We start from the raw sequence: 13,611 nt of genomic DNA, 5'->3' as shown, positions 1-13,611 counted from the left end.
CTATTAGGCTAAGATCAGACTATAATCTAAAGTGGACAGGAAAGAGTAATTTGAATACTCTCGTTTTTCTTAAAAGAGATTCATTCACTTAAAGTCTGGAGGAAATTCCCTTAATTGATATTCTAAAAGAACTGTAATTTGGATTCATTAGAAAGCCCATGCCTGGCAAATTTTGAGATCAATATTTTCAAAGCATAAATAGAACCATTTGGTATATTTCCAGGGCAATTTTTTAGAGCATGCAATCAAAATGTAATAAATGGTGCCTTAGAGGCAGGAATATACTAATTTACATCCAATCTTAAATGCTTTGCTCAACATAGAAGCCTATACAGTGGATCATATACCCGCTCAGTGTCTCAAATAGTTTCTAGGGAGTTGTGATTTGGAAATAAGGATGTCGGTAAGATCCCACGATGGTCCACGAGATGCAGAGGATAATTGAGCTGTCCAAGGAACTGGTCTAATCTGATCCATTGTGATCCATTTCCAAACATTCTTCAGTCACTCTGAGAATTCTTTCAAACACATTAACAAGCATTCCTTATTCCTCTACCCACTATCAAGACCAATATATTACAAAGTCAAAAATCAGTTTTCAATTGAATTTTTAAATTTTTATTTGAAAAATACAATACACAGCAGAGAATTATTTCCTCCCCTACTGTTCTTTCACAAAGGAAACTGTATGGTAAATGTAACTGAGATATTTGGCTAGGATAGATCCTGAGAAAAGAGAGGCCCAGTTAGAAGTGGAAAATACAAAGTCTGTCAAAGAAGATTCACCTCTCTTTTAACATAAAAGAGCCTTTTAAGTTATCATAGGAATCAGATAAAACATGTGCAGAATTTCTGCCATGCAAACAGAGACTACTGAAATTTTCAAGTTGACCAAATTACACTGACCTGGGCCCCAAGTAAATAGAATAAAAAGGAGATGTCTTCATCAGAAAGATATGTGTTTGCCTGCTTTTACTAGCCTACATATGTACATATTTACATATTAATGTTTTCTGAAATACGATTTTCATTATTCTCAGCAATAGCATCATGAATAAGGGCTATTTTCTGGCTTTTGCCTTATTCACATGTATCTTGCCTTTTTCATCTGAATTTTCTTCATGACAGCATCACTCACTGTACAATCTTGAGCCCATGATGTGTAAATAGTAGAGATGACTTTACTCTGGTTCTGGGTTAAATCTGAGTTTTTGAAGAATTTATAACACTTGCATTCAGATCAGGTTTAGCAAGGTGCAAAGAAGCAACCTTGACATAGGAATATATAGCTAAGCCTTCCAACAGGAAAAACATTCCTGGTTGGCTCCTTGGAAGTCTGATGTACAATGAACAGAACTGATAAAACCCTGGAAGCCTTACTAGTAATCTAGCTTTCTAAGACATTATGATCATCCCCTTCACTTTCATTCTCAATAAGTGAATTCCCTATTATTGTTATTGCCTAAAAATTTTTTAAAGAGGATCAGGACATTCAAAGTTTCTTCATGTTCTAAATTTCCAACAGGACTGAATTGCTCTAGAGGTCTGAAATTAGTAGAAATTTGGATTTTCTTTTCTTTTATTTCTTTTCGGCTCTACTAGAAGTGTTTTAGCTTCCACCGTGACAGAAATGGGCAAATAAAATCTATTTGGGGAGTAATGGACAATCTTTGGTTATATTTATTTGCTGATGTCTGTTGAAATTACAGAGAAAATTAAAAGTTTGCTGTCTTTAGTACTGCAAAGTTTAGAAAGATTCATTTCAGTCAATTACTGCCAAAGTTACTTTACCATAGAAGCCAAAGTTACTTAGGGTAGTTTTAATTATTGCAAAGTTATTGTTGAGGAGTTTGCCTTCCTTATATTATGGTGATTTTAATCTGTAATTCCACATGCTCAATGTAAGTTATGTCCCTTGGGCCCTCTCCTGAGTGGGAGGCTGGGGCCTGAGGGTGAGGGTGGAAGGAGAGACGTTGAGTTTAGGCTTCTCTTTTACAAAGAGCCTCCCATCTAGACTCTTGATATTCATTATTTTAAAACTGGATTACAATTATTATATAGTTTTGTATTTCAAAACTGTTCATTCTTAAAACAAACATTTAAAATACAGCAGAGCTTTCATAATTGTATTCTGGCATTTATTTTTTGAACCATAGGTAGTTGCCCAGGATTCTACTGAGCTCTAAAAGGCCTCAACGTCCAAAATGAGATGACAGCTGTGCTACATTAGAAAGGAATATGAGTTCAGGGTCAGAAAACCTGAATTTAGGCTTCAACTATGTCTCTTACTAGTTTGTGATTTGGCATGTTATTTACCCTGTCATGGCTTCATTTTTCTTATCTGTAAAAATAAAGCCATACTCTTCATGTTTATACCAGGTTATTATGAGGATTACATAAAATAATTGGTGTAAATAAACTTTGTAAACTATAAAGTACTAAACAAATGCAAAGTAAAATACATTAACGATATTGCTAGCATTTATATAATTTAAATTATGTGTCAGGGTATAGTTCTTTCCCATTTAAATTATGTAGAATCTTTAGTAGTAAAAAAGCCTAAGAGCAGAGCCTTTGACCACTCCTGAGACACTGCTACCCATGGGAAATTACTCAATAATAAGGGACCAGTGCTGAATTTATGGATTTAAGCTATCCTAAATACTGCCCGCATTCAAAAACAAGTCTTGAATTAAGCCACAATTGTCAGGAGAAGAAGTCCAAATAAATAATTTTTAATTATGATACATTACTTATTACAGTAAAAATTGGCATTTTCCCCTTCAAAAGCAGAAGCACCAGTCTTAGAATGTATAGTATGAATGGTATTTTAAGTGAAATGTAACACAATATAATGTGGAGACATTATTTTACTATAGAACATACTTTCTAAAAGGAATTTCACACACTGAAATGTTAGAATGGAAATAATGTCATGCTGAATAATAAAATAAAAACCCCCATGACTTTCAAAGTCCACTTCAAATTAAACATGGCATACTGCTGAAATTAAAAAAAAAACAACTAGCCCAAAATAGAAGGTTTTCATATATGTAGAGGTTTCTCTTAACATAATTGCAGTGATTCTGTGAGAAACTAAAGTGAATGTTTTATTGAAGGATTTTGTTCATTTGGTCATCACATTTTTGTTGAACACCTACTTTGTGCTAGGCTTTGTTGTAAGTGCTGGGGACACAGAAAAAAGAAAGAAAATCCTGCCCTCGAGGAGCTCACAGTCTAGTGGGGGAAACAGATAGGTGGACATTGATTTTAAAATTATAAAAAATATTAAACAACTTTATAAACTTCCTTTGCAATCAAACAAACTTTGGGTGTTATGAGTGGATGGTAAAAAGGGATGATGTCCAATGCAGTGAAAAACCATCTGCTTCAATATCATGTGACTTCTGCGAAGGCAGTGATGTGGTTCTGCAAAAAGAAAAAGGAATGACAAAGTGAGAGGCTTGGGAACATTAGCTTTGTAAAACATGTAGTACCTTTACAAATAATCATTAGCTTATATGCTGAATGTTGAAGTTGCCAAAACATGCAGCATTATTAAACTAAGTTTTATGTATTAGTACATAATTTTCGCTGCTAATTACATATTTTATTCAATAATCTTAATTATCCAAATAGATTAAAATGTTATACCTGCTTTATTCAAAATTAACTCTGAAATTTGAAAAGATAAAAATGGCAATGCCAGACACGTTAATATTCTGTTCAGTGTTAATGGAATTTTAATGCTGCATGTTGGAGTTTCAGATTAATTGCTCCCTAAGAGACAGATGGTGTAGAATGAGGTGGTGAAATGCTCAGACTAAAATGGCATTTGCTAGTTGACAAAAATCTACTTAAACACTTCATTTTTGATGCATGAATCCTGACTCCAGACTGTAGTCTCTGTTGTTTACCTCTACCATAGAATTCTTTACAGAGCCTTTTTTTTTTTGCAAAGCAACAGAATTATGTACAAAGAAACTTTGTGGAATGGCTATTATTTAAATAGATTCAGGCATGAAACAGGCCATGTCATGCCTGCTGAAGTATTGCAATGAAAATTACATAATTAATCATGCTACATATGGGCTTATGTCAAGATCTAACGTGACTGACAGCCCCAACAAATAACATCAACATTACAAAAGGGTTCTACCATCATACTACCCATTTTAAATGTGTTTTGTGTAGTTTTTGTATGGCTTTTGCATTGGCTTTTTTATAATAAATGATATCTTAAACAGAATTTCATATGATGAATGTATGCCATAAAATTTTCTCAACATACATGTAGCTTTTTTCAAGTTTAAGTATTTTAATTCATCAAAACATATTTAAAATGTGTGTAAAGAAATTAAAATTCATTTTCATCGAATTTAGGCATATTAAACCACACAAAAGGAATCTCACTGATTACAACTTAGGGCATTATCTTCTAGGCTTGACCCACTTAATACTAGAGAAAAACAAAATTAGTAAGAATCAGGAGTGAGCAGAGCATGCTGAGATTTTCACTAACCCCTGATAACACTTTAGAAACTTTAATTTCCCATTTAAAAATGCATGATGAAAATGCCTGAAAATTCAGTAGCTCATCTCTAAGTTTTCTTTTGCTTTCCTTACAAAAGCTCAGGCATGACTTTAGGGTAAAGATGACTTGTCAGAGTTGTATAATGCACTATGAGTCAATTAAAATAATAAGAACTGTGGAAATCATACATCACAGTTTTACTTCCAGTGGCCCCACGGGTACTTGAAACCAGTGACTGAGAAAATGCAATTTGATATAGAGTGTTTCAGCACAATACCGTCATGAACATCACACTTCTTAATAGGATCTAGAACAACATAATTTCTGGAAAGATGTTAGGATAGAAATTAAAGATTAATCAGTCAGTGACAACTGGTGGGTAGAAAAAGGGTCAGTAAGGGGCAGTAGAGAGAAAAGAAATGAGGTAAGAAAGAACATGGGTGGTGTCCCAAAGGCCACTGGCCTTGGCTTCAGTGTTCCCATTGTTGACCTAGATAATGAAGGGAGGGTTCACAAGGCTCATTAAGTTTGCTGAAGATGATCTTAAGGGGACAACCACCAATCTGGAAGGCAGAATTAAATACACATTAAAGGACTTTAATAAAAAGAGAAATAATCAGAAGCAAATCACTGATGATCAGTGCACAGCTTGACAGAATAGAGGAAAAACCAAGTGCACAGTGCAAGCTGGAGAGTATGACAAAGAAAACTGTAATAACTGTATGGTGACCATATAATTTATCATCTAAATATAGACATGTGGAAGGGGGAAAAGGGTGCTAATACTACACAAGGACAACAGGCTTAAATGAGGATTGTCCCAAATAGTAATATAAAGTCACCCTATACTGTGGTTTAATGTGTCCACTAAAATGCATATGTTGGAAACTTAATCTCTAAGGTAACAGTGTTGATAGGTGGGGCCTAATGGGAGGTGATTAGACCTCTAGGGTTCTGCCCTCATGAATGAATTAATGCCCTTATCATAGGTCAGGGTTTGTTATAAAAAAGCAAGTTTAGTCCCCTTCTCTCTTGTTCCCTCTTTTTGTGCTTCCACTATGTTATGATGCAGCGAGAAGGTGTGAGCACCTTGACCTAGGACTTCCCAGCCTCCAGAATCCTGAGCTGACACATTTCAGCTCCTCATAAATTACCTAGTTTGTGGTATTCTGTTATAGCAGCACAAAACAGACTAAGAAACCTTCATAATGAAGCATGGAATATATAACTGTAGGTGAGCTACTGAGATCTAGAAAATACTGGAATTCAGTTTTAGCATTTAAAATCACATGCTTCAGTGATCACTAGATCTCCCTTTAACTGCCCATAAATTTTAAGCCATATTAGTCTTTTCCTATGCCAAAATATTACCAAGTTAAACTACAAGGACAACAGTTAATTTCTAGACTGACTATATTTTTAGATCCCAGGATTCTAGGGAAAATTCTTGCCCCCTCCCCCAAATTAGCAGCCTTTCCACTTCACATCACTTAAGTTTTCACTTCTGAGATGACTTCATTTTTTCCTATTTGACTGGGATTAGAAGTATCCTGCTTGGGGCTCATTATTTTAAGGTAGTTGTGGTTAGCAGACAGATAAACAGATGAAAATAAAACACTGAAGTGACTGTGCCTAGGGAAGAGAAAATTAAGGAGAAATTTAATCATAGTAAATGACAGGAGTGTACAGACATATTAGAGAGCTTCTGTTCATTCACTTTACTGTTTAAGAGCAAATTAACCTATGTCATAAATGAAAGAGATGGATTATTTATCTCAGTAGTTTTTTTTTTTTTAAAGTTTAATTCTCTTCTGGCACAGGGGTGATTTTCCCTGAAGGAATCTAAAGAAGGGCCAAGATAATTACTTGAGGTCCTTTTATAAGAATCTATTATATGATGCTACATTATACAACTTACATTACCAAGGTGTATGTACATGCATAATTTGAAATATACAGATGGCCTAATTCCTGTGCAGGAAGTTATTGTCTATTCACTTCCCAGCAGCATTTTTCCCAGTAACATGGAAAACCAGAATTATGTTTACTATTTTCAGATTGTTGTCTTGAGAAATGGACTGCCTATGAGGCAAAGTAGTTGACCAAGTGTTTTTCTTTTTCAATATGGCTAAATTCTTAATATGCAACACTAAACCTTATTAGATGATAGTGCAAAAAAGTGGTAGGCAAACCAAAAAACTCATGCTTAAAAGTTCTATTCAGAATCACGAGATGAAAGTGGTCATAAAATTTACTGTCACAATTCCTGGTACCTTCTGCAATTACATTAACAGAGGCTTACCATGGAGATGACAAAGCTTGGCCCCAAATAGCTGAAGATTAGAATATGCTACATGAAGCATCCATTAGAAAGTGTTCACTCAGGTGCACAGCAAACCAGTGAGCAAAATACTGAGTCTGATCCTTGAGTGCAGGGGTCACAAGGGAAAGCAAACACTTTGTTTCTGGGAAGTTGTACCGGATACTTAAATTTAATAAATTTGAAAGTCTCTATAGCATGTCCATTTTTAAAAGCTTTAAGTTCTGCATGAAAATCTCTGTTTTACTATTTATTCTATACCTCCACATAGAAAATACAGTCTGTAATTTTAAAAAATGTTACTTAAGACAAAACTGTCATGATTAATGACATGAAACTTTGGTGATGACTTGCCATCTGGCAAGATCTGTCACTCAACAATCTACAAATCAGGGGAAAAATGTGGGAAAATGCAAAAAGAGCACTCCAGGGAAGTGTTTGGAATTACAGCTATAGGAATACAAGCAAAATGCCATTGTTAATGGCTTCTTAGTTAAGAAATGCTAAATTCATATTAATGATGGAAAAATAACATGTATTTGAAAGATTAATAATTATAGCAACAACAGCAGCAACCAAAAGCTCTAGTTCCTATATTGCTTTTGGTTGTAAGGAAAACCTGCACAGAAGGACACATTTTTCTGCATTTGTCCTAGCTTTGCAACCCAACTCCAACACCAGTGCGCTCCAGCGCACATACGTTTATTGCCTTAATTGAAGGTGTTCACAGTGGCTTATTCCCATTATCCAGCTGAAGAGCCTGGCAAGACAGTCTTTAAAAGACCTTTCCTGTGAATTTTCTTCTTCACCATTCTCAAAAGGTTGATTTCGGCACACCTATAAAATGTGTTTTACATATTACTTAAATGTTTATTTAAACATTGACTTAATTTATTCAAAGTACTAGTTTATTTAAAGTTCTATGTTGTTACATTGTTAGGCCAAATGCTGAGATTAAATATTATTCCAGTTTCATTCTTTCAAGATGATTGATGATAAAAAGCTTTTGTGTTTGAATAGAAGAGGTTATCAACGATCAGCATAGGTTTTTAACCTAAACATAAAATGGGATCTGTGCATCTGTCTTTCATGCAATGATTTATGTCTTTGACTCTGTTGCTGAGGAAACTGTGTGGTACAGTGGTCTTTGCAGTCAAGTCATCTGAATGTCAAGTGTTTAAATGTAGTCTCCATCACAACTGAAATTTTAGCAAGCAATTTAACCTTTCACAGACCCAGCTTTCTCATCTGTAAAACAGAGATAAGAATACATACTTTTTGAATGGATTTTTATTAAGATTAAATGGGATTATATACACAAGGGTCCCTGTCCCTACTCAAACATATTCATCATTTATTTATAGTTACTAATAAAAGTCGCAAGCTAAAAAGGAAAGTTAAAAAAAGAAAAAGTAAAATAAATAAAGAATTTTTAATTGGTTAGGATTTTACAAATAAAGCTCACTATCTGAATATAAAATACACTATTCTACCGATCTGCAATGCTCATATCCAAACAAACTTTAAAACCCAAAAAATGGCCGGGCGCGGTGGCTCACGCCTGTAATCCCAGCACTTTGGAAGGCCGAGGAGGGCGGATCACGAGGTCAGGAGATCGAGACCACGGTGAAACCCCGTCTCTACTAAAAATACAAAAAAATTAGCCGGGCACGGTGGCGGGCGCCTGTGGTCCCAGCTACTGGGGAGGCTGAGGCAGGAGAATGGCAGGAACCCGGGAGGCAGAGCTTGCAGTGAGCCGAGATCGCGCCACTGCACTCCAGCCCGGGCGACAGAGCAAGACTCCGTCTCAAAAAAAAAAAAAAAAAAAAAAAAACCCAAAAAATGTTTCTTTTAAGATTGGTGCAAACTAATTTGGTGGCAAAACCTGATCTGTTGTGAGGCAATTTACACACTGTTTTTCTGCAGAAATTCTCATCTGTGATTACAATTGTTGCTCCAGACACTGCTTGTGTAACCGAATATGCATATTCCTAAAATACAAAGTATTTTGAATTCTGTAAAGACATCTGACACTAAGGATACTGGAGAAGGAATCATGGTCCAATAAATTAATCAACAATTCTGACATAGCCTACATTGCATCAGGAAAAGATAGGTGGATGTCATGATCTCGAATATTGTCCCTATTTATTTTGCGATTTGCTTCTTTAACTCATTCATTTGCTTCACTCACTGTGCCTTTTAAAGAGGGGAAAGTGAGCAGAAGAGAGGAAAAAAGCAGAGTATATGGAGTATGTGTTGGAAGGTTCTACTTTGTCACATTGTTTTCCTTCTGCTAGCTTGTGAAGTTGGTGAGTATTTTTGTAAAGAGAAACAATGTTAAAACCATTTAAGAAGACATTGGTTAAATTCAGATTTGAAGCTGTGAAACTGATTCTAAAATTTATGTTCAGCAATTTTTTGTTGTTTTAAGAAGCTGGAGACATAAAAGCTATCATGGGACAGAACCAAAGTTTTCTTGGGAAAGGTGACTTTTTGGGGGGATTATTAACCTTTCTGTACAGTGGTTCTGTTTCAGTTCAGAGTTTTATATTGGTTCAGAGTTTTGTTTCCATTAAGAAGTTTCTTTTTTTTTTTTTTTTACTATTCAGAGAAAAGAGCTAACAGCTACCTTCTGAAAGAATCTCTAGGCAGCTTTCTCTGATAATTAAATCAGAGGCAGGCCCAGTTTTTATGAGAGCATTAGCTACAGATCTTATGAAGTATTTCCGAGTCCTGAGAAGCCAAAGAAGCTTAAGGCTTTTCACACCAAATCTTTAGAGGCACTGATTCTCTGCTGTGGCTTCATGCTGGAATCATCAGAATCTTTAAGAAAATACTGATGCAACCCCAGAGACCAGGATTTAATTGGTATGAGGCATGGCCTGGTTACCGGAATTTTTAAAGGCTCTCTGGATGATTGTAATATACAGCCAATATTGAGAACCACTGTGTGAGAGGTTCTGTAGGCCCAGCTGTATCCAGATCAAGTGCTGGCTCTAAATCCAGATCACCTGATATGCCTGATGTAGTACAACTCCTGGGGCCCAATCCCAGGCCTTCTGGATCAGAATGTCTTGGTGTGAAACCCAGATATCTTCTCTTTTTGCAAATGCCACAAGCAATGGATTGTCTTTTATGCCCGTCTGAGTACCACGGCCTAAAGTTAAAGAAAAGTGATTAATGAAGTAAGCGTTAACCGGGATGTAAAATCAATTCCTTCTTTAAGATGCTATCCTTTCAGTGGCAAAAGAGTATTGCTTAAAAAAATCAGTGAACTTGAATAATTCCAAAAAGTACATCTTTGAATGCAAGGCTTTTGACATTAACTGCACATTATATGTCATGCTTAAAGCTGCACAATGCATAAAGGTGTTAAGAAGACCTTCAGCAAATACCTGTTTGTTTCAATCTTCTTTTTTTTGAGACGGCATCTTGCTCTGTCACCCAGGCTGTAATGTGATGGCAAGATCTCGGATCACTGCAAACTCTGCCTCCTGGGTTCAAGCGATTCTCCTGCCTCAGCTTCCCAAGTAGCTGGGATTACAGGTGCACACCACCACACCCAGCTAATTGTTTGTTTGACTTTAACTCAATGTTTCCCAAATGTATTGACATGAAATTTCATGGAAGTCTATTAATACTAATGTGTTCATGGTATTTGTCTTCTAAGTTTGTTAATCTCCTCAACTATAATAACCTTCCTCTCTACCACACTTCTATCCCATATCCATAGCCATACTCTCAATCAGTAATCATGTTTGAAATGTAAAATCCCAACTTACCTCCTGTCTTACCTCCCTCACACAACAAGGTTTCTTTGTCCATGAGGAAACTTCCTGACTACTAATTTATGCATCTGGTCCAGTCTATCATGCTCCTTATGAATTCTGCTTCTTTTTCACTCCTTCTGGACCCCATCGTTGATCATATGATCAATCTTTAACAGCATCCTCAAGTTTCTTGCCCTGGTGCCCTTATCTTGCCTGCTAAACAAAACCGTTGTATGAACTGGATTATCCACCTGGAACATTCTTCTCTCTCGCCCTCACTTGGCTCATGGTCCTGCAGCTCTCTCCTAAGATGATGTTTCAAGCATTGCTGCATTGCTTCAAGCATTGCTAAAGGTCTCCCTTTAAGTGTTCCTCTGGTATAGTCATCATCATCTTCTGTATATGATTACGAAATTCTCTCTGTCCCCACGAGACATACCATAGTGCTCCGTATTTGATATTTGTTACATTTCATATATTACAAATCTGATTCTAATGATAAGGTAACTCAACAGTAAACTGTATCCATGCCTTGTTTCATATACTAATACTTTAACCTATAAAATTGGCTTCTTCTTAGTTATTTCATTTTCCTTTAACTTTTTAAAATGCTTTACATTTACTAAATAAGCATCCTAACGGTACTTGACAGAGGAGAAACGGAGGATGTGGATAATGGACCAAGTGCATGATAAATTCTTGTAGAACCAGGAGTTAATTAAAACTCCTCATTTAAAAACTTGCTTATTTTCACAAAAAGGCACCAGTTGATAAAAATCTGAATGAGCTACATCAAGATTCATTTCAGAACCATTCAAAATCATAAGGGCCATTAGAAATGACACAGATAACTTGAAAAATGTTTTATAAAGGTAAATATATGCTTACCATACAACCTGGCATTCTCACTGCTAGGTATTTATCTAAAAGAAATAAAATATATGTATTCACAAAAAACTGTATGTGAATGTTTATATCAGCTTTACTCATAATTGCCAAAAATGGAAATAACCCAATCTTCAATTGGTAAATGGATAAACAAACTGTGGTGCATCCACACAACAGGATACTACTCAGCAATTAAATGGGAAAAACACAGACTACAGATGCATGTAACAAATAAGTCAGACTCAAAAACTCAAAATGCAAGAGTCCACTTATATAATATCCTGAGAATGGCAAAACACGAGGAACCAAAACAGATCAGTGGTTTCTCAAAGTTGGAGACTGAAGGAGGGATGACTAGAAAGGGGAAGGCAGAAACATTTGGGAGTCACAGAAACGTTATCTAACTTGATTATGGTGATAATTTCATGAAAGCAGGCATTTGTCAAAACTCATAAAACTATATGCCAAGAAAGGATGTTACAGGATGCAAATTATGCTTTAATAAATCCCAATTTAAAAAATTAGGACCACCAGCCATAACATGAAGTCTAAAGGCCAAGACATGTCTAAAATTTGGTTTGTCAGTTATTGAATTATTGTTTTAACATCTGGTTGTTTCAATACTAAAGAAAAATACAGGCCGGGCGCGGTGGCTCAAGCCTGTAATCCCAGCACTTTGGGAGGCCGAGACGGGTGGATCACGAGGTCAGGAGATCGAGACCATCCTGGTCTACACGGTGAAACCCCGTCTCTACTAAAAAATACAAAAACCTAGCCGGGCGAGGTGGCGGGCGCCTGTAGTCCCAGCTACTTGGGAGGCTGAGGCAGGAGAATGGCGTAAACCCGGGAGGCGGAGCTTGCAGTGAGCCGAGATCGCGCCACTGCACTCCAGCCTGGGCGACAGAGCGAGACTCCGTCTCAAAAAAAAAAAAAAAGAAAAATACAAAATAAGTTTATTGAAAAATATTCGAAAATATAAATTGAAACAAGAACTTTATTATTTTTGGTCTATATGATTGTAAAGATTATGAAGAACAATATTCTCCATTGTTGTGAGAACATACGGATATGAGTTCAACCAAAAGCCTTGAAAGTGTTCATACCCTGTTTCAGCATTTCTATGTCTATGACTTTATCTTAAATTATTAATTGAGCTTAGAAAAATATATATTTAAGGAACATTTACTTTAGTATTACTTGTAATTGTGGGAAATTGGAAGTGGAAGCAATTATCTATGTCTAACAAATGTAATGGTTTATATATGGATTATAACTTTAAAAAAAATAATGTTATTATGCAGCACAGTGATTATGATTTGGAGCTCTGAAGTGACAAATATGGAACATATTTCTGTGAAAATGGAAAGTAAGGATTCATATTCTTGTTTCAGAACACAGACCAGTTGTGTGACCTTGGGTGTATTACTTAACCTATGTCCCTTTCTCTGTAAAATGGAAATAAGACACACTCAAATGACTTCACATATTTTATATGTGAAGTTCTCTGCATAATTCCAAGCACATATTAAGCTATAATTGAAGATTAGCTTTTAATATTATTCCTGATATGACTGTTATATTTATTGATCTGAAATTATATGTCTATGATGCATTGTTACGTGAATAAAAGCAATAAAATATACAGGGAAATTCTGTATTCAACACAAACCCACACACACGTTCATTGGGTCTTGAAGGTTATTTTAAGAAAATGTTTCCTCTGATTATTGTGATAACCCTATAGATACTTCCTATTCATTTTTTGTTTGTCTTATTCAGATTTTCAGATCATAAATATATACAAATTATTTACTAATTACTTCTTTAATCAAAACTATGAAAAATAAACTTCTTGTTTCATAAAACTGTGAATTGAGTCATTGCCTATTTACCTAGTTTTAGTCAAATACAATTTTATATTTTTTGAACAAAATGTTTTCACAGAACTGTGATTCTCTGATTGATTTTGAAGGCCTTCCATAGTGTCTCCAGGATGGTCCCCAATAAGGAAACAGACCTGTAAAAAGAGGGAGATGAACGACTGGGATCAGGTTCCCATCCATGTGTAACTAATTATGTGTGCATTGGAAATGATT

At 35.6% G+C, this 13,611-nt stretch overlaps 1 protein-coding gene across 1 annotated transcript in view; it reads right to left on the bottom strand.

The window, feature by feature from the left end:
• Positions 1–595: 595 nt before the first annotated feature.
• Positions 596–13,611, bottom strand: part of PLPPR5 (phospholipid phosphatase related 5) — a 118,761-nt gene continuing 105,745 nt past the window's right edge. The window contains exon 6 of the mRNA XM_033198064.1: positions 596–3,429. Within this exon, the coding sequence (XP_033053955.1) occupies positions 3,397–3,429 (33 nt within the window). The 3' untranslated portion in view covers positions 596–3,396. The remainder of the gene's footprint in view (positions 3,430–13,611) is intronic.

This window comes from Trachypithecus francoisi, unplaced genomic scaffold, assembly GCF_009764315.1.
Source record: "Trachypithecus francoisi isolate TF-2019V2 unplaced genomic scaffold, Tfra_2.0 Lachesis_group5, whole genome shotgun sequence".
Classification (NCBI taxonomy): Eukaryota; Metazoa; Chordata; class Mammalia; order Primates; family Cercopithecidae; genus Trachypithecus; species Trachypithecus francoisi.
This window is presented reverse-complemented; position numbering and strand designations above follow the sequence as displayed.